At 40.7% G+C, this 27,220-nt stretch overlaps 2 protein-coding genes and 1 long non-coding RNA gene across 5 annotated transcripts; 2 read left to right on the forward strand and 1 right to left on the reverse strand.

Annotated features, from left to right (window-relative positions):
- The first annotated feature begins 1,317 nt into the window (after window positions 1-1,317).
- ltb4r (leukotriene B4 receptor) lies at window positions 1,318-6,160 on the forward strand. Its single transcript, XM_029454901.1, has 4 exons — window positions 1,318-1,440; window positions 2,590-3,137; window positions 3,564-3,837; window positions 5,184-6,160. Exons 2-4 carry the CDS (start codon window positions 2,647-2,649, stop codon window positions 5,544-5,546), a joined length of 1,128 nt encoding a protein of 375 aa, XP_029310761.1. The 5' UTR covers window positions 1,318-1,440; window positions 2,590-2,646; the 3' UTR covers window positions 5,547-6,160.
- Window positions 4,214-11,506, reverse strand: LOC115023699 (uncharacterized). 2 transcript variants are annotated; one of them, XR_003834032.1, is made up of 4 exons: window positions 9,169-11,506; window positions 8,081-8,500; window positions 7,127-7,976; window positions 4,214-4,237 (listed from the first exon to the last, which is right to left on the reverse strand). It is a non-coding gene; the product is annotated as an uncharacterized LOC115023699 (long non-coding RNA). The 2 variants fall into 2 exon arrangements; XR_003834031.1 differs by lacking the exon at window positions 4,214-4,237 and having other exon boundaries at window positions 6,059-7,976.
- On the forward strand, window positions 9,398-26,118 carry LOC115023693 (solute carrier family 12 member 3-like). Of its 2 annotated transcripts, none has more exons than XM_029454898.1 (28): window positions 9,398-9,513; window positions 14,733-14,933; window positions 16,331-16,487; window positions 16,584-16,712; window positions 16,803-16,878; window positions 17,064-17,159; window positions 17,273-17,412; window positions 17,588-17,698; window positions 17,825-17,936; window positions 18,076-18,206; window positions 18,291-18,375; window positions 18,958-19,115; window positions 19,286-19,393; window positions 19,715-19,838; window positions 20,013-20,114; window positions 20,468-20,623; window positions 20,756-20,855; window positions 20,967-21,078; window positions 21,309-21,437; window positions 21,675-21,781; window positions 21,954-22,036; window positions 22,112-22,180; window positions 22,644-22,748; window positions 22,996-23,107; window positions 23,342-23,428; window positions 23,955-24,072; window positions 24,237-24,304; window positions 24,943-26,118. In XM_029454898.1, exons 2-28 carry the CDS (start codon window positions 14,752-14,754, stop codon window positions 25,076-25,078), a joined length of 3,093 nt encoding a protein of 1,030 aa, XP_029310758.1. In that variant the 5' UTR covers window positions 9,398-9,513; window positions 14,733-14,751; the 3' UTR covers window positions 25,079-26,118. The 2 variants fall into 2 exon arrangements, with proteins under 2 accessions (XP_029310758.1, XP_029310756.1); XM_029454896.1 differs by having other exon boundaries at window positions 21,303-21,437; window positions 24,943-25,078.
- Window positions 26,119-27,220: the final 1,102 nt, after the last annotated feature.

Consider the following 27,220-nt stretch of genomic DNA (forward strand, 5'->3'; position numbering starts at 1 on the left):
TGGTGCCTAAAACTGTATATTTTGATTACATATGAGCCTTGCTCCGCTTTGAACGATCTCATAAGGAAGAATTGTGGAGTATTTACTGTAAATCTTCATCAAAGTGAATCTTTTTTTTTTCAAGATGTTTCTGTGCCATGTTTTATTTGCCTGGCGGGAGCACCGCAATGTCAAAATGAGCGGTAACCATGAATATTGTTATACCTCAGTGACGAGCACAATTTGAGAGTTTACTGAGGCTACTTAATTTTTTTTATAATATTCTGATGTGTTCACTTTGCATGCTTCTCCCACATTGTTTGGTATGTTTTTAAAGCTTCATGATTAGATGATTAGGCAGTGGAACCAGCTGTAAAATCAACATTGACATATCAGCACCTTATAAAGTTGAGGTGAGCCAGAGAGTACCCGTAGTCATTTAGTTAAAAGAGTCAGTGTAAGAGAGTTTGGTGCTGGGAAAGTAGTGTACAGTGGGTTTATGAGTGCTTTAAAACAGCTGCCAATCAACACAATGAGCTGAAAGACGCTAAAACTCTCCATAGAGCCGCTGGGAACTGCAGTTTTGGGGATATTTCTCTGTGGGTTTGTCCTGACGAGGGACCCCTTTCACACTACACACAGTCATTTGATCTATTGTTAATATGAAAGTATTGATTGGTGCAACTTTAAAGAGAAACTCCTGGACTGGAATCTTCTTAATATTTTACTGTGAGCATGCTTAGTAAAAAATGAAATACATAAAAAGAACTAAATGAAGTGAAGCGTCTTTTCCTGACAACGTGACACAACTCAACTCTGTTACGCAATTCAGGTTGTGGGCAAAGAGGAACATACAGTAAATCTGCGATCGGATGACTGGTGCAAGAGCGCAGACAATGCAGCGGACAGAAGTATGCTTTAACAATCATGTATCAACAAGATCTTGACACTTAACTGGAACATCCCCCCCTCCCCCTCTCTCCTCCTATTCACTCTCATGATGATCTCTTGTGCTGTTCATTTCTTGCTCTTCCTCATAATTACGCCATCAGTTTCACAACATTTCCTCTCCGTGATATTCACCCTTTTCTCTTTCACAATGAGGTACTACATTATCATGCCAATGAGCTGTATTGTTGCTGTTTCACACAGGGCAGCAGGTGGAGTGTCAACATTGTTCTATAAAGCTGGCATGCATACTTGTGTCATGTAGGAGGAACAACTCATACATCACAACCCAGTGAGCTCAAGCTGGCTTCCTGTGGTCACTGGGTTTCCCCTTACATGAACCCTCTTTCTCAATATATATACTTTTTTTGTTTCTTTCCACACGCAGTCTTCAAAGCAAAGAGGAAAGCCTGGGAATTAATAGATCAGGCAAGGTGTAAAATGTATGGAATTGTTTGAACTTTTGGAGTGGGTTTACCGTTGTGGACTTTAAAAAGAGATCAGCAGTTGAAGGTCAGTATGCAAATTCAACTCATTTCAATATTCTACTAGCAAAACCTTTCCAACTTTCAAAATGGATTTTTCTCTGGAGGTCATAGAGTTTGTAAAGCCATTACATGTCTTGTCCTATACAGTTTTAATTATGAGAGAAGCCACTGAAATCTCAGCAGCAGTAATTCCGTACTGAATGTTTAGAATAATAATAATAATAATAATAAAGTAAAAATAGGTAAAAGTATCCACTTTTCAGATCACGGTGTTCTGTACATTTCCATTTGTTTGCTGCACACACGTCTAACACATTGCACAGAAGTCTTACTTAATAAAGTTAATTTCCTGTATCTATGTCACGTGGGTTTCGCCCCTGCCCCCCCGTCTCTTTAGGAGACGATCGGCAGCTCTAAACCTAATAACTCCAGTGGGAGAAGTTAACGTGAGCACAGATTATGACCGATTGCTTCTGTCTTCATTCTGTCACTAAAATTGTCTGATCTGGCAACACAGAGCGGTAATGTCAGTCAAACAACAACATTAACTAACTAATATTCAAGATGCTAAATATGTTTGTTAGCTATGTAAATGTCTAATGTTAGTAACGTAAGATATGACACATTAGACCACACCCACTTACTGCAGGAGACAGTAAGTGTATAACCTTTCATACCATTGGCACCACTTGTAATGCGTCATCTTTATTTCAAAATCAGACATCATTTTGTCACAGTTGTTCCATTTTAGAGTAAATTAAATAAATATATTTATATAAACAGAGAAGTCAAAGTAAAAATGTGCAGATTGTACTACAATATACAACAATAAATATGTATAATGCAATATATATTATCTTATATGTATATATTGTAATATATAGCAGTGTAATATTAATATTAATACAATAATGATGGCATAATTAATGCAGAATATTGCAGCGCTGAGCATCTTTGCTATCACATAGCAAGAAACGTGTAAAGTTATATCGTATCAATCCCTTCCATGTCCTAAGAGGCAGCTCATGAACTTTCAACCTCTCGTAACGTTGAGTTAGAACTACAGATCTTTTAAAAGCATGTTGTGCAATATTTTGCAGCATTGACACACATTCCCACCTCAAGAACGTTAATACAACATATCCTGTTTCCTGTCTTGTGTTTCGTTTAAAAGGTTGTGTCAGCTTCACAGTCGTCAAAGCCAAAGTGAGATTCTTCCGAGGCTTTAACGATGGCCTCCAACATTACCACCACTATCTCTCAGCAGCCCCCCTCTGCCTCAAGTTCTCTGGGCATCAGCACCCAGGTCGGCATCGCCATCCTGACCCTGGCGTTTGTGCTGGGCTTCCCCGGGAACCTGTTTGTGGTTTGGACGGTGATCTGCCGGGTGAGGAAGCGCTCAGTGACCTGTTTGTTGGTGCTGAATCTGGGTCTGGCGGATGCTTTCGTGCTGCTCGGCGCCCCTTTTTTCCTGCGCTACCTGGCTGGAGGCCAGGGCTGGGAGTTTGGTTCGGCAGCATGCAAGCTGGTGCATTACCTGTCAAGTGTGAACATGTACGTGTCCATTTACCTCATCTGCCTGATGAGCATGGACCGCTGGCTGGCCGTATCGAGGCCTTTTCTGTCCCAGAGAATGAGAACCAAGCGCTCCCTGCTGGTTCTCCTGCTGGTAGTGTGGGTGTCAGCGTTCATCCTGTCACTGCCGATGCCTTTCTACCGCAGGTGAGACTAAAGTTTCCTTTGTAGCTTTTAAGTAGTTTGTTTTATGGCTGCTGCAAACGGTGAAGGGAGCTGAAGTCAAGTGAATTGATGTTTGTGTGTCTGTCAAAAGAAGAGATGAACCTTTGTTTCAGCTAACAGTTCCTTGGTTTTCTTTATTATGAGTGGAAGGTGTCCTTTCCAGTGTTAACTGAGGTGTATGTATTAGAGATTATCAAGTGAGAAAATAAAAAGAGTGAAGAAGGACGTCAATTTATCTAAACTTATCGTAACAAAATGATGATGCATATCTGTTATACTGTAAATTAGAGCTAATTAATCAATTAAAACATTAAATATATGTATGTATATATATGTATATATGACTCTGGAAGATATATCTAGTGATAAATTCACTTTCTATTTTTTTTCTCTTCTCTTCTCTGACAGTAATCTGAAGAATCCAAAAGCAAACAATTCCATTTACCATTGTATTCCGTACCACTGGAACAGCGTGGGTCACAAGGTCTTCCAGTACACGTTTGAGACCACCATGGCCTGCATTGTGCCTTTCACGCTCATCAACAGCTGCTACTCCTCCCTCATCTGCCGTCTGAAAAACGCTAAGTTCCAGCGCAGAGGACGAGGCAGCCGCCTCATCCTGATGATTATCTGTGCCTTTGCAATATTCTGGCTGCCCTATCACATCGTCAACGTCATAGAGGTGATTTGGTTTGTTGTTGACAGGATCAGAGTTTGACCTGCAGAGGCTAGAAATGCTTACTGATTCAAACACATGTTGTGCAGAATGCAGAGGAGCCTTAAGCCTGCATTCTTTCTAATAACCAGCAGGGTCTATGAGAAAATGACTTCTCACTTGATTTATTACGTCAGTAAACATTTTCCTTACAACTTCATAGTCTCAATCGCTAGTTTTCAATGCAGCACGATGCTCATTTAGTAGATTATGGTCCGATTTAAATAGACGATAAAGCAAGGTATGCTTTATCTCTGCCTTTCTCTGTGCTCCCTCACTCTCTTCCTCCCCTCTCTCTCTCTCACACAGACAAACACACACACACTCAAAGACCCTCCCTCCCAAAGACACACACACACACACACACCTTCACACAGACAGACACACATAGCTCTGCTCAGACAGATTTATTGTAAATGTCACACACACCATAATATTGAGAGAAATTGAATTAAACCTCTCCTATCAGTATTCAGAGGCCAGTTATTATCAACAATGAACATTGTGTGCACTCTCACACACAAACTCTCAGTGTCTTCCCATGCATGTTCTTTAAATTAGTGGGACTTCTCACATTCCTTGCCTCGAACAATCCTCCTCAAATCTGGCTTATATTCCTTTGTGGTCACTCGAAGCAATTCTTTCACATGTGTGTCAGTCAGAACAGATGGATGCTTTGATTGCACGTGTTTCAGGGTAGATAACACCGACTCACAGACGTATGTTGACCCAAACATTGATAGTAGCTTGAGTGCAGCCCGTTTGACATTGGGATATTTTCCCATTGGCACAGTTTTCCAGAACTCAAGGGTCCCTTCCCTCAGAACAGGTTTCAGTTGGTCTTCCTCAGAAAGTTCAATCATCTCCAACTCGGCCACCGAACTCAGGATCGAACTCAGATGGTCAGTTTACTCTACGATAGATTCTTCCCCCTTCTCGAAGGTGATTGGTTCACTGCATTGCAGGCATTTTTGTGATTGGCTCTTGGGCCACATCAAAATTAGACGCGCTGTCATGCTCTCAGACTGACACCACACATACACACACTCGCAAATAAAATTCAATATGAACTGAGGAGCCGCATGAAACTGGGCAAAAAGCCGCGGGTTGGCCACCCCTGCTTTAGGGAGTGGCCACCTTGTTGTTGTTACACGTCACTACCACCGTGTTCATGGCTCTGCTGCTGTACTGATGGAATTAGTGCTGTGGAAATGTACAATTATGTGATTTAATTAATGTTTTGACCAGGCCAGTTTTATTGTTTGTTTTTTCCCTCCCTTCTTGTAACCTCCCTCCTCCTCTCCCTCCTACAGGTGATCGGTCTGTTGTGGGACAAAAAATCAGTGCTTAAGGCTGCCGGTATAGCTCGTCCAAATGTCACAGCCTTTGCGTACTTCAGCAGTGCCGTCAACCCCATTCTTTACGTGTTCGCCGGCAGCTCCCACATCCGCCAGGCCGGCCTCAGCTTCATGGGCAAGCTCTTCGAGGGCACCAACTCTGAGAGCAGGACCACGTCTATCTTCACCCGTAGCAGCCGCACCAACTCTTCACCGGATGAGAGTTCTGTCCTGCAATCGCTGTCCACCAAACTGGGACGATCTTTGAAAGGGAAGAACAAGGACAATGTGGCGGACAAAGAAGTCAACGAGCCTGAACTCAGGACTCTGAACAGCTAATTCATTGATTAGAGAAAGACTGTGTTGACTCGTAATTTGTATTATTGATGTTTTTCCTTTACATAACCTTTATACCATGAATTATTTAAAACAGCTATTGGATGGATTTCCATGACATTTGGTACAAAGACTCTTGGTCGCCATAAGATCAATCCTGATGACTTTTGGTTTTCAATTATCCAATGAAATAGCTCAACGAACATTTGATGGATTGGCGCATAATTTAGTACACACATTCACGGCCCCCAGATGATGAATCCTAATGACTTGGTACACACATTAACGTTCATGTGTGCAAAACTAATGACATTCCCCATCAGCCTCAGCTGTACTTTGTGTTTAGTGAGCATTTAGCCGCACTGTCCCCAAGTATAGCCTCACAGCGCATGGCATTGTAGAAGAAAGGATGACCCAAAAAAAAGAAGAAAAGAAACCATTTTGTTTTGTATGGAAATGACTTTATATGCATAATAATAATAAATATATATATTTAGCTAGTGAAATGATCACATATAGGGCTATTTTCTTTTGCATTTAGTAATAATGTGTATGTTAATTTGTATTTAAATTTTGTATTTGTTTTAACAACTTAATAAAGCTTTTTTAATATTGCATTTCCAGCGCTGTGTATTTTTCATACGCAGCACAGAAGAGTACATAAAGTACTGCAATGAATTCTCCATTTCACTTAAGCAATGTTCAGCATCAAGGACACAACAAACATTTCACCAAAACTTCCTTCCGTTCACTCTTTACTGCATCATCTCCGTCCACTATTTCACAACACCTGACTGAAACACACAGTCCATGTGGTTAACCTCTTTTAATCTTCACAGCTAAAGATAAAAAAAGTGAACAATTTGACCTGAAACATGAGTCATATTTAAAAAAGGTGGCATGAGAACATCCTGGAGACACAACTATAGTACAGGATGATGACAGAATGCTGGTGGCGTATCAACTTGGTGCTGTAAGAGCCACATCATGTAAAGAGGTCAACACACACTATCTGCGTACTGCTATAATAAACCTTGAAAGACCAACAAATTCTCAACATTTCAGACCGTATGCTGTCTCTGATGCTTTCGGCCACACAGAAAGGTTTACTCTGGCTTAAGGATTTGGAATAAAACAATATCATGCAAGCCTCGTGTTTTCAAAAGAGAGTGAATCCTGTTAAGGCCTACACGATGTCCCCAGTGTGATGAAGTCATGATAATGCACTGAATTTTTGGGTATTGAGTGTCTACCAAAAGACAAAAGACATGAAGAGAGAAGCAGCTGGCCAGGACATTCTTTGATAATAAATAAAGAAAATTGGACTCCGATGTCGTGAACTATAGTGACAGTTTGACTACTCCGTTTAATCTTCTTGTTTTTCCTCTCCATCTCTCATTGCTGAATTGATAACCTTACATGAATCGGTGAACCTTACAATATTTAGGTGATTTTACAGTTGCAATGTTATTATTCTTTCATGACGTTTACAGATTTGGAGTAATTACATTCCAATGCCAGAAATAGAGAACTTTGAGAGGAAAAAAAGGGTAAAATATTGTAAACCTGTACGCCAGAAAGACACACACACACACACACACACACACACACAGAGCTGTTTGTGAACAGATAAACAGGACACAACTGTGAAGATGACTCAGGAGATTCGTTGTTGTGTGACCTTCTTTAGCATACATTTGAAATAAAGTGGTTGACATTTCATATACTTGGAACTTACATAAATGTCATTTGACGTCAGTTGCAGCTTTGGAGTACGCCATTTCTCCACGTTTTATTTAACCAGGTAAAAGTCCCATTCAAAAATCTCCCTTTGTAGCCTACGTAATTGTGGTGCCGAGGGCTGTGACAAAACGTCAGCATTTGATGACCTGGCAATGAGTTGAATCACTAGTTGTTTATCACATTTCTAAATCCAAAAGGATTCTGATCGAAGTTATATCACAGTAACACAACAGGACAATAGGGTTCTGTCTTGACCCAATCTTGAAACTCCTCAGACTCTTGGGCTGCAGCTGAGGAAGGTTCTTAACCGAGTGAAATGACCCGGAAGTATTAAATGGCAGCAATGTTAAGAGCTTTTCGAATTCTCTAAATGCTAAGGAAAGGTGCTTCCTTTCTCATCTCCTTTAGCATAGGGAACACTTTATGGATACACCTATTTAGATAATAGCGTCCCACAATTCCTTGCGGCAGTAATATTTAAAGTGACGCACTATTGCCTGTCAATAACATCCGCCGGCACTGTTTAATTGTACACTATGGATAAAATGAAAACAGCAGCTGAGCAGCTGTCCTGCCCTGTACCTCCCAAGCGTCGACATTAAACGTCGTTTGCAACCGTTCCTGGTTCACCGTGTGCTGCATTTGGGTCCAAACACGCTCCGTGACACTTCACATCTTTCCTTGACCTCGCTGGAAAACGTCATGGAGAAGAAAAGACATGGGATGTCATTTTTGACTATTTGACAAATGACTCCCAACACCACAGTGCACTGAATGATACACAAAGTCATTACCTTGATTTCACTGCCAACACCAGATGAGCTGCCACAAAAGGGCTTCTGCCAGCGTGCACAGAGTCCAGCCTTTGTCCATGCTGCTGGTGCCTTTGATGGAAGCCATATCAGGATTAAACCTCCAGGGAACCAGCACCACAGGGATTACATTAACTACAAGCCGTTTCCATCAATACAAATGCAGGCGATCTCTGCAAGTGGCAGATTCCTTGAGGTGTTTATCGGTTATCCAGGCCTCTGTACATGATGCCAGAGTTTTGCGCAACAGCCCCATCTTCTGCCAGGCACTGTATCCACCAGATGGCTGCGTTCTCCTTGGTGATGGTGGTTATCCTTGCCTGGAGAAACCAGTGGCCATCCTTACAGTATGGAGGGGTCCAGTTACACCACTGCAGATACCATTGCCCAGATTATCTAGAGCTAAACAAATAAGGGTAGTATTATCAGTCAAGTCAATCAAGTCAAAACACTACGGGTGAATGGGGTAAACTAATAATCACCATTAAACATTCCCAATTGATTACGTACATTTTTGTATTCCAAGCTTTCTGAAATGTTTGAAGTTAAATTTTACTTTTAACATTACAAAAATAATAAAGTTCAGCAATAAAAGTTAATGGATAAAAAATTGTAGACCGTTTTTAATTGCAAAAAAACAGAGCTTTCTTTAATTTTAAATCTAGTTTAGCTAAACTCTAATTATCCTATAACTTCTTCAGATCCCAAACAAAAAACCCAACATTTTCTCAGTCAACCATGCATCTGTGCAGTAAATGGTTTAATAAGTTTCAGGCCTAAACGTTTCCAAAACTCTCCTTAATGCCTAAAAAGCCATGTTTATGTAACGGTTTAAACACACACACACACACACACACACACACACACACACACACGCGCACACAAATAGAATTGTGCATATTAAAAAAAAATTCTATAGATATTTTCACTAGAAAAAAACAAATGTCTGCTAAAATGCACACTAAGGGTCTCCGTTCTGAAATACAATGCAACCTCGAATTCTGTAGGTTTTGAGTCAATTTAACTGTCTTTTGTAAATAACCATCCCGGAAACAACTGTTGCACTTTACTTGAGTGTAGTTTGCAAGCTGGCATCCATGGTGGCTTGCTGTTGCCACCACTTCTCCTTCCCCACTTCTCCTTCCCGTTTTGGTTTGAAACGGCAATTAATATGGCGGACCCTCCACGCGAACGCGCAAACTGAGTGGAAGTATGTAGAGAGAGCGTGACCGCAGGATGAGCACTAATTAGCGACTGATGGAAAACACCTGGGAGATGCCAGGATCAAGAGGGTGGAGTTGCCACACCGAGACGATCCCGAAAAGGTTTCATTTTTGACATCTACCTTTTACCTATCACCAGCAGCTTTGCAGGAGGATTTTGCGGCGGATACAGGTCTAATCGTGCACCTATGGGTGAGTCAAACCTGTGTCTGTAAAGAGTAAGAGCTGTTACATGTTAGTTGATCGACAGAATATGTATCTGCAACCATTTAGATTTTTTAACAAAGATCCAAATAATTGTATCTAGTTTCTCTGATGTTAATATTTGCTCTCTTTTTTTTCCTAGTCTATATTAAACAGAATATATTTGAGTTTCTGACTTTTCTGGACATTTAATATTAAAATAATAAGTCATGCACATTTAAAATGCATTTGCAGCTGCTCCTCATTCATCAGTCTCCCAAATTCAAAGTTAAGAATTGGCGTATGTCAGGATAAGTCGCTCTTTCTACACTTATCAGTAACAACCTTATTGAGTGAATGACCAAATCCTAGGTCTCAAATTCACAAACCTAAAGGATTTCCAGGGGTGTGAATGTTTTATTATTTGCTTTTAAGTTTGTTCTATAAAAGTTATTTTTCTTCAACAGTTAATGTCCGAAAGTATAGCTCTTCACAATGTTATAAAATGGAATGAGATCCTCTTTCAGATGCTGGAACCAGCAATTGTCTGCGACAGGGTCATTCTTAAATACACCACCAGATGGGGGCCAGAGTGGCATATCTTATACTAAAGTTGCTGGCAGGAACGCTGTACTACGGCCAATATAAAAAGGTGCACACCTGTGAACAATACTAGTGATCTGTTATGGATGCCTGCTCTCCATAACTTAATGAAATCACTCAAACACAATATTTAACTATACAAAAAAATAGGTCAAAAGTGTGTTACTTCCAACTTAATTTCTAAGTGCGTACTTATTGTGTGACTCATTCTTTTAGGTTAATCTGCCACACTGCTGGTATTAAGACTCAATAGTGTGACTCACCGACAGAAATAAACTCTGCACTTGATTCTCTCTCGAGTGGCTTTTCATGGATGGAACATTCTTGGATCTTCTCCCCAGCAGAGATGCACTGGAAGAGGGCTAGGATGTACAGTGCATCCGGAAATTATTCATACCCCTTCACTTTTTCCACATTTTGTTATGTTGCATCCTTATTCCAAAATGGATTAAATTGTTTTTTCCTCAACATTCTACACAATACTGCATAATGACATTTTGCCAATTTATTAAAAATAAAACCCTAAAATATCACATCCTTTACTCAATACTTTGTTGAAACAATTACAGCCTCAAGTCTTGATGCTATAAGCTTGGCACACCTATTTTGGGGCAGTTTCTCCCATTCTTCTTTGCAGATCGTCTCAAGCTCCATCAGGTTTGATGGGGAGCGTCGGTGCAGAGCCATTTTCAGATCTCTCCAAAGATGTTCAATCGGGGTCAAGTCTGGGCTCTGGCTGAGCCACTCAAGAACGTTCACAGACTTATCCCGAAGCCACTCCTTTGTTATCTTGGGTGTGTGCTTAGGACCGTTGGAAGGTGAACAATCGCCCCAGTCTGAGGTCCAGAGCAGGTTTTCCTCCAGACATGACTCTTGCCATTCAGGCCAAAGAGTTCAATCTTAATCAGACCAGATCGTTTTGTTTCTCATGGTCCGAGAGTCCTTTTAGGTGCCTTTTGGCAAACTCCATGCGGGCTGTCATGTGCCTTTTACTGTGGAGTGGATTCCGTCTGGCCACTCTACCATAAAGGCCATGATTGGTGGAGTGCTGCAGAGATGGTTGTCCTTCTGGAAGGTTCTCCCATCTCCAGAGGATCTCTGGAGCTCTGTCAAAGTGACCATCGGGTTCTTGGTCACCTCCCTGACCAAGGCCTTTCTCCCACGATTGCTCAGTTTGGCCGGGCGGCTAGCTCTAGGAAGAGTCCTGGTGGTTCCAAACTTCTTCCATTTGCGAATGATGGAGACCACTGTGCTCGTCGGGACCTTCAATGCTGCAGACATTTTTTTGTACCCTTTCCCAGATCTGTACCTCGACACAATTCAGTCTTGGAGGTCTACAGACAATTCCTTGGACTTCATGGCTTGGTTTGTGCTCTCACATGCACTGTCAACTGTGGGACCTTATATAGACAGGTGTGTGCCTTTCCAAATCATGTCCAATCAATTGAATTTACCACAGGTGGACTCCAATCAAGTTGCAGAAACATCTCAAGGATGATCAGTGGAAACGGGATGCACCTGAGCTCAATTATTTGGTATTGTGTGTAGAACCAACCCATCTCATTTTGTTTTCTTTTATGGCCTAATGATTTGGATATGGTCTATTTAAGTGCTCACATTACTTTTCCTCATTCCTGTTTAACCAACACCTGATTGCAAGAGGTTAGAAGTGTTACTGGGAAATGTAGTAAATGTGGATGTAAAATAGGGAAATATCTTGCGGTGGTGGGATGTCATACTGCACCTCAGTACGATTTCTGATGTACTTTACTTGAGTATTCTTACTTTATTCTACTTTGTACTACTCAACTACATTTCAGGGGGATGGTCAAGAAGGTGACTGGATTTAAGAAAGAACAGGGAACGTTAGATTCCTCTGTCTCATACATACCTCGTCTTATACTTATTTACTCTGTCACCAAACACGCATCGTTCGCCCTGATGACCCCTGAGGTGTCTTTATATGCGCTCTAGATGCAACCCAGCCTACAAAATAAACTGCAAGCAATGTTATTGTGACGAACGCTCCCAAGTTCACGAGAGGTCACGAGCGCGTCAGTCACTCTCTTTAGCAATGCTGCCAGAGAATGTGTAAATACACAAATGTCGCACTATTGCACAATCCTGATTGACCCACGTCTGCTTCTGTTACTTCTAAGTATTACACTATTCTATTCGGCTACATGTAGTAACATACAGTCCAGGATTAGTTCTTCCTCCTGAAGGCTATGTAGGCGAGTGAAGAGGGTGTCTGAATGTGAGCGGGAGGGGGTGTTAGAGATCTGGTTCCTTGAGGAGAGATGAAGGGGGATGAAGTAAAAGGTGATGGGATTTAGAGTCTGGCATGTGAATGGATTCTGTATCTGCATCATGCGTTCTGCGTTCTTGGTGTTCCTTTTCGCCCAACATCATCCATATGTTCTACTTTCTCTATCGCTTCCTCTTATCGGTTTCTCTCCATAATGTGTCGCTGTACCCACGGACACCATCCCCCCCCCTGATTGTCACAATGCAAACAACATTTCCTGTTCGAGTTCAAAAAGGGAGAGCAAAGTTGAGGACAGAACAGGGACCGTAGGGAGGAACAGTGTGAACGTTACATTCCTCTCTGTCTCATACATACCTCGTCATTGTACTTATTTACTCTGTCACCAGACACGCATCGCTCGCCCTGATGACCCCTGAGGTGTCTTTATATCCGCTCCAGATCAGTCACTCTCTTTAGCAATGCTGCAAAATAATGTATAAATACACAAATGTCACACTGTTGCACAATCCTGCTTATCTGAAAGGCTTTATACCGCATAGAAATCAATATATGAAGAGTTGTATCCAATTTTGAAAATGTATATTTTTTTCTAAAAGCACTCAGTAAGTCTATAATTAGCCAGCTCATTTTTGAACAAGACTGTAGACACCTACCTTTAGTGATTCCTCTACCAGTGTGGGTGTAACAAGTGACTTTGACCAGGGCACAATGGCATTGTGAGCATGTAGGGTGCAGGTTTAATAATAGCTGGGTACTGTGACGAATACTCTGCAAGAAGTTTCCTTCTTTTTTTATTTAAGTCAGTCAGTATGGAGTCTAAAAGTTAATTTTTTTTTGACCAAAGTGAAAACAGCTTGATGTTCTTCCACGTCTGCTTCTGTTACTTCTAAGTATTACACTATTTTATTAGGCGACATGTGGTAACATACATTATCACATATTTTAAAGCATAAAAACTGAGTTAACACGTGTGTGAATAATAGGAGACAAGTTCTTATTGTACTCACTATCTGTTGTGTAGAAATGAAATATACCGTTTTTGTTCTTCATAAAAAAAGGGAATTATTTCTGTTACTGTTATATTTGTGCTAAACCGTCATTTACATTTTTGCTGTGCTTCCAAGTAAATCAAAGACTTTGAGTTAAAGTGCATAATGTTTACATTTTTATAAAATTTGTTCAGTTATGGTTGATATTATTAAACACCCACTTGTTCTTTTGTTTACTCCAAACTTGGAGCTCACCAGAAAAATTAAACTCTCTTCTTAAAATGTGTTTTCTCTGAACAGCTTCCAGAAACTTCATATGGAAAACATTACATTTTTGAGGTTACCTTGATATAGGTCGGAAGAAATATGTGTTATGTTATTATCACTCAAATATTTATTCTGCTATATGAAGATGAGTGTGTGAACTACTTTAAATATGTCAGAAGTCATTTGCTTATACAACAAATGTCTGGTATAAACTAAAATGACAACAGAAAGAAGAAAATGATCTTTTATGAAATGACATTTCCTTTAGTGTACACAATGATGAGGTGTATGCGTGTGCCTGTAAGGGAGGAAGTGGGGAAGATGGGAGGGGGATGTCCCCTACCTCATTGAAGGTATAAATATAAAGCGTTGCAGTGTGAAATAAAGCAATGAACATATTTCATCCATTGACAACAGCTTATTCATCTGGGATAATAAAAAAAGACCGTGTGAGTACTTGTTTTTACTTTTAAATGTTCTACTAAATTGTATAGTTATTAAATGTTTTCATATGTCTGTACCATTTTAAAAAGCTTAATCGTATTCAAAATGTGTATTATGGAAATATTTTAGTTTTTTACTCTGAGATCTAACTTTTCTTTTACTGTTTGACTTCTATGCGTGCATGAGATTTTATTTAGGTTAACAGAAAACGGATGCAGATATATCATAAGTTTGTAGGAGGTTCTTTCTCATATATTTGTGACAATGTATTTCGTCTCACTGGAAAGAAACGTTTACAGGTAAATCCCACATAACAATTTCATCACATTTTGTAAAACTGAAGGTTGTCTAACCTTGTCCCTATTTCTCATGCAGGTGTATTGTAGACGAGCTCAGTATCTATTAGAAAAGAAGACTCCCACACACTGCCGTTGCATTCAAGGTTTCTATTGAATCAGTAATTCGTCAAACAATAGATCCTTTCAACAGTATGAATCGGTCTCAGTGGAGTAATTCAATGAGCTTTTGACTAATGAGTCCTCTGATTTAACAGTCTGGTCAAGATTGAAGTAAAACCTCATTAGTCGAGTCCAAGTTAGACCAGATGAGTTAGTAAAAAAAGCTTTCTCATAAATTGCCCTTTCCCCCCCATACAGGGATCAGTAAGACGTGCCGATGGGGCAGTTGGCATCCAAACATGACGAGCTGGTCCCTGGCGTTCTCCCTCATGTCCGCTTCTCAACCAATGAGGAAGGGCCTCCCAGGTACTCTCCACACCATTTTGACAGCAGCAGCCAGCAACAAAATGGTCACCTCCAAATTCCTCCAACCATCGTTGTCTCGGATGTGGATTCAAGGTTTGTGTCGTTCACTTCCAATGTATACTTTCACTTTTCAAATCAACTGGTATATCCTTTATTCCATATTTAAAGGGCCTACGAAATGATAAACATGAATTTCTACTGATGATAGTAAATGCTATTTGTGGTGTAAAATGATCGCAGTATTTAATAAATCACGATTTAGTATGTCGACCACCGAAGTTTACATTGCCGCTACTGGAAACATCCGACGGCGTGTTCTGACGTCACAAGTAGAACACTGTTGTACTACAACTGTAATGTACAGATGACGTACAGTCTGTATACTTACTGGTGTACACACAGCTTCCTCCCCAGTCTGGATGTCCAATAGATGGTCGCTGATCATACAGATATCCTCAGTTCTGTCAGTGGCTTCATTCACCAATGTTTCAATACCTCTGTAATAATAGGGTGATGGTTAAACGTTAAATAGACTCACGCTTTTACTCAAACTACAGAATAAAATCGGGAAGCCTGTTATAAACATTGAATCTATACTTAATTAAGCTAATTAAGTGTAATTAGCTAAAGTTATTAATACTACAAACAATATCACACAGATATTGGCTAGGGCCTGGGGTAAACTCGTTACATACAGTAGGCCTAGACCGATTATGGCTTTATGCTTGAAACAATAAATACAGTAAACAAGTAGCACGGCTTATCTTTGCTCTCTCCCTTTTGGCGAATGCATTTCGTCGTCTCTTTGGTGGAGGACTCTGCACCGGCGGACGTGTTTGAGTCGGCGTGCTGGCTTGTGCTGGCTGGGATCTCGGCAGTATTGTAGGCACAGCATCTGTGTTCAGTTTTAAATTCTTTTGGAATCTCATTTCCTTGGCGAGCATAGTTTGTTTGAAACACGATCTCTCAAAGTGCTGCCCACAAATCGTCACTTTCATCGACGCACTTGTCTTGTCCATAAACGCAACATTTTATCCTCTTTTGGCCACAGAAAGCTAGATTTGGAGAAGGCCCCACATCCTCATACAACACATCGCTTCACAATTATCCTTGACGATCGATTGTTGTCCGTTCTTTCTCGTAATAATTGACAGCAATCTTTGCTGGACGCTTCAACGCAGACGAACACTGGCAGCGGCTGTATTCTACTTGCGGCATCTGTATTCTACTTGTGACGTCATCGCCCGAACATTGCTGAAGTGGATGCTCTTGGCGCAGCGATCCATTGTTGTTAGCGGAAGTCATTTTTATGCTGTTATGATCGTGATTTATTATGAATAGATCAATATTAAAAATATATATATGGCACATTTCACAATAGATATGCAACCTCTATCATATACCAAGGCCAATAACACTGATGAAATATCATTTCGTAGGCCCTTTAAGAATTGCTGTTATTTATCATTTTGCTTGGACCTATCCAACAGTGCATCAGGACGCCAGGGCTCGAGGATTGAGCTGCGGAGATCTTCCTTATACAGCACGTTAGACCTGGTGCCACAGCTGGAGCATTATGCCGGCACACTGCCACACTTGCAGGCGAGGGGCCGTCCATCTCTCGAGGCTCTCCGCAGTGCATTTAAGGTACGTTTTCCACCTCTGAGGAACCACAGCAACCTGCATCATCTAGCTTAGCACACCGTCGTTAATAAATTGTATGAAATGTATATTTCTCGGCAGGTGGAGGCGGGTACAGAGGTCACCACCTCAGACTCTGGAATCAACAGTCTGCCAGACAGTGGAAATGAAGAGTCACAAGCTCCCCAGGAGAAATCTCCGGTTAGATTTGGCTGGGTGACTGGAGTCATGGTGAGCAAAACTTGTGTATATTCTAAGTGTACATATGTAACAATCTTACAAACATCTTACTGAGCTGTTTTTACTGGACTTTTGTCACAGGTTCGTTGCATGCTGAATATTTGGGGAGTCATCCTGTTTCTCCGCCTATCGTGGATCACTTCTCAGGCAGGCATTGGTGAGTTCATTCATCCCTCCATGCAAGCATGTAAAGTACATCCCTGTAGGCAAAAAAGCAGCACAAACGGACATCTCTAGACTCTAGCAAAGATGCAGAAACATCTTGAAGCCTAAAAATAAATACCAAACAGTATCAACCTGTCATAGTAATGATGAATACCTTTTTTGTTTGTCTCATCTCAGTGTTGACCTGGATTATTATCCTGATGTCTGTGTTAGTGACCTCAGTAACGGCCCTCTCCATCTCTGCCATTGCCACCAACGGGAGGGTGTTCTCAGGTCAGTCACTTCCTGTGCCTGAAAATCGGTGCAAAGTCATGCACTTGAAGAATGCTAAGGATAGTTGCAGTAATGTATTAATTTTATCTTTTGTGGTTGAACATAATTTTCAGGAGGAGCGTATTTCATGATCTCCCGCTCTCTGGGTCCTGAAATTGGTGGACCAATTGGAATGGTCTTTTCCTTCGCCAACGCTCTGGCCTGTGCGCTCAACACCCTTGGCTTTGCAGAGGTGGTCCGTGATCTAATGCAGGTACTTATTATGCTTCAACTCTAAAAATATATACAACTACACATGTTTTACTTGAGAATATAGATACTTGACAAGGCAAGAAATAAACAAATATTAACTTAAAGGACTGTGAACTCAAACATTTTTACTCTATATGTTCAAGTTTCTTACGTGTGAATCATCATCATGGTTGTAGGAGATGGGCGTTGTCATGGTTGACTCAATCAACGATGTCCGTATTGTGGGCGTGATCACTGTGACTATTCTTCTGCTCATTTCATTTGCTGGAATGGAGTGGGAGTCTAAAGTAAGCACATCCTGACACGCTTCACTTTTTGTTGGATTTGTCCCATAAATCTCCATCTCTCTCTACATTTCACTCTTTAACATATGCTTTCCCTTTTTTTCCCTCTCATTCGTCTCTGTCTCTCAGGCCCAGATTTTGTTTTTTATAGTTCTCTTGGTCTCGTTTTCCAACTACTTGGTGGGCACAATCATCCCGCCCAGCCGAGAGAAACAGTCCCAGGGCATCTTTAGTTACCACAGTGAGTTCAGGCTTCTCGGGACAACCGCCTTTTATGTCACTATTAGTTAGTTAATTTAAGTGTTAATAGTGTTTATATAATGTATATTTTATTTATTTATCAGAGGCCAGTAGATTGTTTGTTTGTTGCCTGTCACAAGGTGAGATCTTCATATCGAACCTGAAACCTGACTGGAGAGGTCCTGAAAGCAACTTTTTCCACATGTTTGCCATTTTCTTTCCCTCCACCATTGGCATCCTGTCTGGAGCCAACATCTCTGGAGACCTCAAAGTAAGAAGAGAAAGAAAGCAGAGATATATATTACATCACAGCCACCATAAAAAATGATGACATGTGTATGATTTCCTTTTGCAGGACCCTGCTACTGCTATCCCAAAAGGCACCCTCATGGCCATTTTATGGACTACATTGAGCTATCTAGTTATCTCTGTAACTGTTGGTAAGCTAGTCTTTCAACATGACTTTATTTTGCAATGATTATCTTGTCATTTGGTTAGTTTAAATTATTACCAATTATTTGATATTTTTTGAGGGGCTAGGTCGTTTGGCTGGAGATACAGAAGGCATGGGGCCTGAGGATCTATCACCCATATTAAGAGCAGTGTCATCAGTGTACTACATGATCGTGAGAAAACTTGTTATAACTTATCAGAGTGCAGATCCCTCTGGCCAGGACAAAAACCCCCTTCCAAAAAATCATTAAGTTTCCCAGGTTTGGTCTCAGTAACAAGGAAGTTTGGGACTCACTCTTGAAAACCTTTTTAGTTTGTACTTGTGAGCCATTTTCATGCCCTTTTTATTGGACTATAACATTTTTCGGATTTGCTACTGTTAGCCACTTTCTTTTTTGGTATGCACAAAAAATCATGCTAGATATGAGAACCATCTACAGAAAAGCTATGCATTCACAAGCAACTCATCTCGGATGTGAGCGTTTTCAGAAACAAAACAATAAAGGTGTCAAGTTCTCTGTCTGAAATATCACATTACATCATGACTATACGTCTTCATCCTTTTCCAGCGTCATGTGTCGTGCGGGACGCCTCTGGGAATATAAGTGACATTTTTACTGGAAACATCACTGATGGCTGTGTGGGTCTGGGATGTAACATGGGCTGGAACTTCACAGAGTGCATCCAGTCACAGTCTTGTGAATACGGTCTGGCAAACAATTTAAAGGTATCACTCAATCCAGAATGTCTTCTCCTTATCATATACAATATTACATATTTGTAGGTGTCCAAAACTCGTACACTGGGTTTGTAAAAGCCAGTTGTCATTTTAATGTTTTTAGTGTATGTAATATGGTAATGTAGATACTTATTCTTAATGATGACCGTTCCATCCAGGTACTGGGCCAAATTTCAGGTTTCTACTACCTCATCACTGCTGGGGTCTTTGCAGCCAGCTTGTCGTCTGCCCTCGGCTTCCTGGTCTCCGGCCCTAAAGTCTTTCAGGTGAGAAACCTCAGCCATCTTTCTAAACTGTACTTTTTTTTTTAACAATATACAGTTCTGTAGTTTGGAAACAGCAATAAAACGGGTATTAATCAATAATTAGCTTTACAGAAAACCAGTATAATCGGATACATATATTAAAATGTCATATTCATGTAGCTTTTTTTGGCACTGGTATAATCTCTCAAAAAGGGAAGTAAATTGCAAGAACATTTACAAAATAAAAACAGTCCATTAAATGCTTCATATCTATGCTAACATGTATATATGTAGTTAAATCTAACAGGATGCACATATTACATGTTCTGCCCTATCTGCCAGTGTCTGTGCAAAGACAATATCTACCCGTACATTGGATTCTTTGCAAAGGGCTATGGGAAAAATCATGAACCAATCCGGGCCTACATACTCTGCTACGTCATTGCTTTGGCCTTCATTCTCATTGGTGGGTATGATGTAATTCGGTTGCTGTTTTTGTTATTGAAAGTATTGATTCACATGTTAGTTTTAATACGCTAAAGAAGTGACTAAAGAGAACTGTTTCATGAGTTTGTGATTACCTCTATCTAGCTCTGGATTTGTAATGCATTTTTGATTTCTCTCTCCTGTACGGTTACAGCTGACCTGAACACCATCGCAGCCTTGATCTCCAATTTCTTCCTGTGTTCCTACAGCCTCATCAACTTTAGCTGCTTTCACGCTTCAATCACCAACTCCCCCGGTGAGTTTTCTGTTTGTCTTTGCCTTCCAAAATGACCCATATGAGCTTTTCTGTCCAGACATCTCTATGGCTGAGGTTTAGGGTTACGCAAACATTGTAGTTGTAGCTAAAAAAACAACAACATTGATTATCGGTATGTAGCAGGGAACAAACAGCGATTATAAATCTCCCTACCTTGCACATTGTAATGTATCATAAGGAATTTGGGTTTAAGAAATCAACATATTTTGAAATGCAAAGTCATTAAACGACAGCTCTTTGCCCTCTGGCTGCCATATTGGACAGAGGTGTGGCTATGTGAGATTAGAGGTTATGCCACTTGAAGGTAATCTCTCATTGTCGCTGCCCTTTAGGTTGGAGGCCGTCGTTTCACTACTACAGTAAATGGACAGCTTTGTTTGGAGCCGTGATCTCAGTCGTTTTGATGTTCCTGTTTACCTGGTGGGCCGCTCTCACCACCTTCTGCATCATCTTCTTTCTCTTTGGATACGTCAACTACAACAAGCCAAGTAAGTCCCAAACAGATTCAATGTGTTTAAATGCAACTATGTACTGATGAGACTAAGATGGCCTATATAAAAGCCACAACTGTATGATTTGACTTTCATAGTGACCTCACCTGTGTGTCTTTTGATATCCAGAGGTAAACTGGGGTTCGTCAGTCCAGGCAGGAACATACAACATGGCTTTGTCTTACTCCTTCTCTCTGTCTGGTGTCGATGATCATGTCAAGAATTTTAGGTGAGTGACCATGAACTTCATTTATGTCATGCAACAATAAACCTCCGGTCAAATCATCATTCATTTAATAGAAAAATGAGTGTATGATGCATGTTCGATGTGTTCTTTCAGACCGCAATGTCTCGTCCTGACTGGACCGCCAAACCAGCGCCCGGCCCTGGTGGACTTTGTTGGCTCCTTCACCAAGCATATAAGCCTCATGATCTGTGGAGACATAATCACGGTCAGAGACATGATTTATATACTTGTGTTTAAGCAATGGTTCTCAACCTCGCTGTGAGTCTATCAGTAATCATATGCCAGCACACAGTGCATCTACTGCTACATGTGCAGACAGTTGAAGAGCTTTCAATGTGTCCATCTAACACGTTTACTGGTCACGCTTTTACGTCTTTCATTAAATCCTCCTGTCATGTAAAAACATCATTAAATTCCCGTCTCCTCTAGGAGCAGGAGAGGCAGACTCGGGCGCAGGATGCCACAGATTGGTTGGTGAAGTGGATGAACAAGAGGAAGGTGCGCTCCTTTTACACTCTGTTCACTGCTGATAGCCTCAGAGTTGGAGCTCGACACCTGCTACAGGTAAATCGTTTGAGAAGCTGCATGTGTTTATCTGTGGGAAGAAACTACAGCTTCAATTGTAATATTCTGTTTTAAGATGACGATAAGTTATAATATTAGTTTGTTCATTTGTTTCTTAGGACACATCATCTAATGGCTGCTAAATATGGCTTTCAAAAGAATATATTTGTGTTTTGTGTGTTTGTTTTATGTAATTTTATAAAACTTTAAATATATTTTTCTTCATTTTCTTTCAAGGCTTCTGGACTTGGCAAGCTGAAGCCCAACACTCTGGTCCTGGGCTTCAAGGCAAACTGGAGGGACAGTTCTCCTGAAAGCATTGAAGATTATATCAACACCATATAGTAAGTGTAGTGAAATAAAGTGTAAAAGAAACTTAACTTTCAGGGTTTGACTGGAGTGAGGAAATATTGCACATTGCTAAACTACAATCCTTCTATAGTTAACGGTAAGAATAACTGTTATTAATTGGTATCACCATTTCAAATGTGAAACTCCTTCTTCCCTTTTCTCCAGTGATACCTTTGACTCCAATTACTGTTTGTGTATCTTGAGGATGATGGACGGCCTGGATATCTCAGACCTGTTTGATTTTGAAGGTTTGAAATCCATCTCTTTGAATATTCTCAACATGACATGGTTTTTATAATATTAAACAAATGTCTGTCTTCTAGTAAACCAGGGCTTTGAACCAGATGAATCAGTTGAAAATGACAACCAGCAATCTCCTGAGAGGGAATCAGGTGAGCACACGTTAGATAACAGTATTTAGACTTTATTCGCTCCTGAATAATCATTTGCCCTGTGATTGACATCTAACTGCAATTCAAATAGAAAAACATTTTATCTCCAGCTCCCTTTGTTCGTGCTTGTGCGAATACATTTGGGTGTCTGGAATACCAAACCAAACTGTGAAATATGACGAGCCATTCATATGTGACTCTCCTAATTATGCCACACTGTACACAAAGAGAGGATGGACACAGTTGGACACTAGCTGGTGAACATACTGGAGCATGGAGCAGCTAAGAGCCAGATATTGCACTCAAGAGTTTGTCGAGACCAAAAAAACAGAGCTAAAAACGTCCACCACATGTGTTACAGTATTTTATTATACATCTCAGAGTGCATTATTCCTTCGTTATACTACTCGGTTATTATAATTATTGCCACCGCACCTGAACCGTCCTCCTCTCGCTGTTCCAGCTGACGACATCTCCGATAAAGGCGACAGTGATCAGATCAAGACTGTGTTTCAGAATGACCAGGGGAAGAAGACCATCGACGTCTACTGGATCGCTGACGACGGAGGTTAGATCTGAGAAAACGAGCACAATACACTTACATGCATATCAAATACCTCTAAAGAGAATGTTGATGGGATGACGATCAATATACTGTAACATCTCAGTTTTAGTATAGTTTCAAGTTCTAATTACCGTAATTTAGTACAATAGTGGACACAAGGAGGAGCCACCTCGCTGTCTGGCATTGGACTGGACACATACGTGGTGCTTTTGTCTAAGCTGCAGTATTTCTCCTCTTCTTCTCTTTTAAGGTTTGACTCTGCTGGTTCCTTACCTGCTCACCAGGAGGAAACGCTGGCACCGCAGTAAGATCAGGGTCTTCATCGTAGGAGACGAACAAAACATGGAGGAAGGCCGCAACGAGTAGGCTTTCTCTGTTTTACCTTCTAGTTAGTTAATAATGTATAGTTAACTTTCCCCACACGTTTCTGGTGAGCACAGGATGGCCCCCCGCACCGATGCATACCAAAAACACCGAAAGGAAAAGAAGGTTTTGCTCATGTAATCCATTAAACAAACCATCACCTCTAGAGGAACACATTGTACCTTTAAGGTCTGTGGAAACTGACATGCTTAGACTTTGGCTGTTTCTTTTAGGATGATCGCTCTTCTGAAGAGGTTTCGTTTGGAGTTCAACAACGTTACAGTCATGACGGACAGCGAGAGGCGTCCACACACCAAGAAGTATGTCTGGAAAGCCTTTACGTTCAAACTGAACAGATGTACTGATACAAGAAGCATCCGTCTATAAAAACAGGCTGTTATTAGTAGGTCTATCTGCAGACACTCTTCTGGTTAGGGTTAGGAAAAGAGACCTGGAACCTTCTCGTCATGTTCACTGTTTTAGGTGCTGCAGAGTACCACACATTAAAGCCACTCTGCAATATTTTACCTTGTTTGACTCTGGCACCCCGAGTGGAGCGTTCCAACATGACACCCCCATGGATTTATTTACACACAAACGGACGCTATAATCACATTAAAATGTTGGTTTAGAATAAGACAAATAAACCACAATGGGTTTTTAATGCACTTTTAACATTTCACTCTGTCCAGACTGGTATTAAAAAAAGCTAAGACAGCCCTGGAGATGTCACCTAAACGTTTAAAAACCAAGACGAGATTTATGTAGTTTTGTAACTTCAATAAATGTTATGTCCGCCCTTCATCGCATGCTTACTTCTGTCCTTTTGTTCTTGCTTCTTCTAAGCCTGAGTAGGTTTGTGGACAGTGTCGCCCCCTTCATGCTACATGATGAACAGCAGGAAGTGGCACAAAGTGCCCCATGGAAGATATCAGACAAAGAGTTTGAGGCCTTTAAACTTAAGGTGTGTATGTTTGTCTGTGTAAGTACATTAGGAGCTATGGAAAAAAAAAAATGGCAGTCAAATTCCTTTTCTGTGTACAAATACTTGGTCAATAAAGCCGATTCTGGTTCTGATTGGTGTCATCCACTGTGAGTAAACTCTAACAAATGTTTCTCCCTTCACAGTCTGAGAGAAAAGTAAGACTGAATGAAATTATCCGGAGGAATTCTCAACATGCTGCTCTTGTGCTTGTGTGAGTTACAGATCCGTTTCTCAGATTCACTGCAGATTTGGGCATATTTATTCCGCATGAGATCCTGTACCTCTGACTTCTAAATGACCTCTGAAAAGAGAGTTGTCAGCACTTTTTTAGTTTAGCTTTGGGGGAAAGTTTCAATTAAAATGTATAAGCTCATTTACTCCATCTTTTAGAGAACAATATAATGAGTTGTAAGCAGATCTAAGGACATGTTGAGCCTTTATTAATGTTACATGATGACATTTTATATTATTACAACTATGTTTTACTATATTGTCATTGATTATCTGTTTGTATAACACATGCGTGCCCACAGGAGGAAAAAAAACATATATGAATGTGCATTGTTAGTTCTGGTTTGACTATGGTTTGCATATTTCCTGCCATCCTATATTCCTCTTCCTTATTAGTCGTGTGTGTGTGTGTGTGTGTGTGTGTGTGTGTGTGTGTGTGTGGAGAACATGAAAGGGGTTTGATTCAGATAAGAGAACAACATCTAACATCTATTTGGATGTGTTACAAACTGTAGCGTGCACTAATTTGACTTGTGTAATGAGTCAAGTAAGAGCAGTCTTTGTTCTTGTTGTGCAGTTTTGTTATGGCCATGTAAATGTGATTTCTATTTTTCTCAGGAGTCTTCCTGTGCCACACAGCGATTGCCCCAGTGCTCTGTACATGGCCTGGCTGGATACTCTGACCTGTGGCCTCCACTGCCCCGTGGTGCTGATACGAGGGAACCAGCAGAACGTGATCACTTTCTACTGCTAGTGCATCCTGTCTTGGACACTAAATTAAGCCACACAAACCTAATAAGTAAACGCATACTATGCTGTCCTGGGTTGTTCACAGGTTCTGCAACAACCAGTATGTGTTCATCCGCAGCTGCAGACACTGTAAATCTGAAGGCACCAAAAACCAACGTGAGATGTCTTACTCGGGGTGTTAAGTCACCTCCAGGACAGCTTCATTGCTCCTTGACATAAATACTACAGCTTTCTAAAGGGGTGAACACCATCTTTCAAAAGATATGGCCTCATTTGATGCTGTCGAACATGTTGTTCCACAATCCTTCGTTAATGTTCAGTTGGCTGGAGATCTTTTGACTGTGAAGATCTTAGCATATGAGCTATAGCTTAAATTGTGTCATTTATTACACCCGTATGCCCCGAGCACAAAATATGTCTTTGTTATGCTTCTCTAGTCGTGTATCCTTCTAATAATTCTTTTAATTTATTTTTTACTGGGAAAACTATCCTTGTAGCCGAGAAGAACACTTAATTAAATGGTTGTCATTACTATCTTTCTGGTAGAACTCAGGCAGTAGTTCCCAAAGGTTCCATATCAAGTGCTCTTAAGGTTTGTATAGGTGTCCCACAGGGGTCTATTCTTGGTCCGCTGTGTTTTGAGAAATGAACTTCTCAAAATGTGCTTGTTTCTGTGAGATTAGTGCTATTTACTAAGCTTGACATACTTATCAGTATAATATATTAGAATTTTTGGTAAATAAAATGTCCGCCACTTTATTTGAACATGTTATGAGTATAAAATGTATGCTATAAAGTGCTCTCCTACAATAAAACGGAAACTAGAATTACCGCCTTGCAGTTGTATGCCGCAGCCAACCAGTCATGTTGCAGTTTACATCCATGTCTGTCCAAAATGTCATCACTTCATCGTTTTATCTAATTAGACATTTGTGTGAAATTGTCATATTTAGCGTATGAATTTTTAAGTATTGACCAAAAACCTGTTTTGTGAGGTCACGGTGACCTTTGACCACCAAATTCTAATCGGGTCATCCTTGAGTCCAAGTGCAAGTTTGGAACCCGAAAACATAATGTCTTCGATCACAGCTGTTATCGGTGCCTAAAATCTCAATTTGAAGCAGTCGTGAGAATATTGAATGAATCTGGAGACTCTGAATTTAAAGATTGAGAACATCAAATGACAATCTGAGATATCTGAAACATTAAATATATTTTGAAGTTTGTATTTTAAAACCGCAAATTATTTATTTATTGCAAAATGACTGGGAGAAAGGTAACAAAAAATGTATACTGTAATATAACTTACTTGTGCTTCTTCAGCCATTTTGACACTTGATAATTGTGTGTGTGTGTGTGTGTGTGTGTGTGTGTGTGTGTGTGTGTGTGGTGTGTGTGTGTGTGTGTGTGTGTGTGTGTGTGTGTGTGTGTGTGTGTAGTCTAAGTAGCTGTACCTTTGAGTTTTTTTGTGCATATACCAGATTTCAACTTTTAATGTTACTGAGGAAAAGTCTTTTGGATTAAATTTGAACAGTATAGCCAATGACTTATTCATTGTTTTAAATATAAATTCAACATTTTCCCCATAAGTGGCAATGTTTTGTGACCTCTTTTCCAAATGCATTAATCTGCTGTATTTGTATGAGCAGCATTTTGTGTAATGTACATTTTTATCTGCTTAATATTCCATCCATCCATCCATCCATTGTCCACCGCTTATCCGGGATCGGGTCGCGGGGGCAGCAGCTCCAGTAAGGAACCCCAATCTTCTCTTCTCCGGGCCACATCCTCCAGCTCCAACTGGGGGATCCTGAGGCGTTCCCAGGCCAGTGAGGAGATATAATCTCTCCACCGAGTCCTGGGTCTTCCCCGGGGTCTCCTCCCAGCTGGACGTGCCTGGAACACCTCCCTAGAGAGGCGCCCAGGTGGCATCCTTACTAGATGCCCGAACCACCTCAACTGGCTCCTTTCAACGTAAAGGAGCAGCAGCTCTACTCCGAGTCTCTCACGGATGGCTGAGCTTCTCACCCTATCTCTAAGGGAGACGCCAGCCACCCGTCTGAGAAAACCCATTTCGGCCGCTTGTACCCGTGATCTCGTTCTTTCGGTCATGACCCAGCCTTCATGACCATAGGTGAGGGTAGGA

Source organism: Cottoperca gobio, chromosome 18 (assembly GCF_900634415.1).
Source record: "Cottoperca gobio chromosome 18, fCotGob3.1, whole genome shotgun sequence".
Classification (NCBI taxonomy): Eukaryota; Metazoa; Chordata; class Actinopteri; order Perciformes; family Bovichtidae; genus Cottoperca; species Cottoperca gobio.

What these genes read in the sequence shown, in the direction of transcription:
- ltb4r (XM_029454901.1), top strand. Translation starts at nt 2,647, where the DNA reads ATGGCCTCCAACATTACCACCACTATCTCTCAGCAGCCCCCCTCTGCC. An exon ending in CCGATGCCTTTCTACCGCAG is followed by an intron (nt 3,138 to 3,563) that starts GTGAGACTAAAG and finishes CTTCTCTGACAG; the next exon opens with TAATCTGAAGAATCCAAAAG. An exon ending in ACATCGTCAACGTCATAGAG is followed by an intron (nt 3,838 to 5,183) that starts GTGATTTGGTTT and finishes TCCCTCCTACAG; the next exon opens with GTGATCGGTCTGTTGTGGGA.
- LOC115023693 (XM_029454896.1), top strand. Translation starts at nt 14,752, where the DNA reads ATGGGGCAGTTGGCATCCAAACATGACGAGCTGGTCCCTGGCGTTCTC. An exon ending in CTCTCCGCAGTGCATTTAAG is followed by an intron (nt 16,488 to 16,583) that starts GTACGTTTTCCA and finishes ATTTCTCGGCAG; the next exon opens with GTGGAGGCGGGTACAGAGGT. An exon ending in GAATGGAGTGGGAGTCTAAA is followed by an intron (nt 17,699 to 17,824) that starts GTAAGCACATCC and finishes TCTGTCTCTCAG; the next exon opens with GCCCAGATTTTGTTTTTTAT.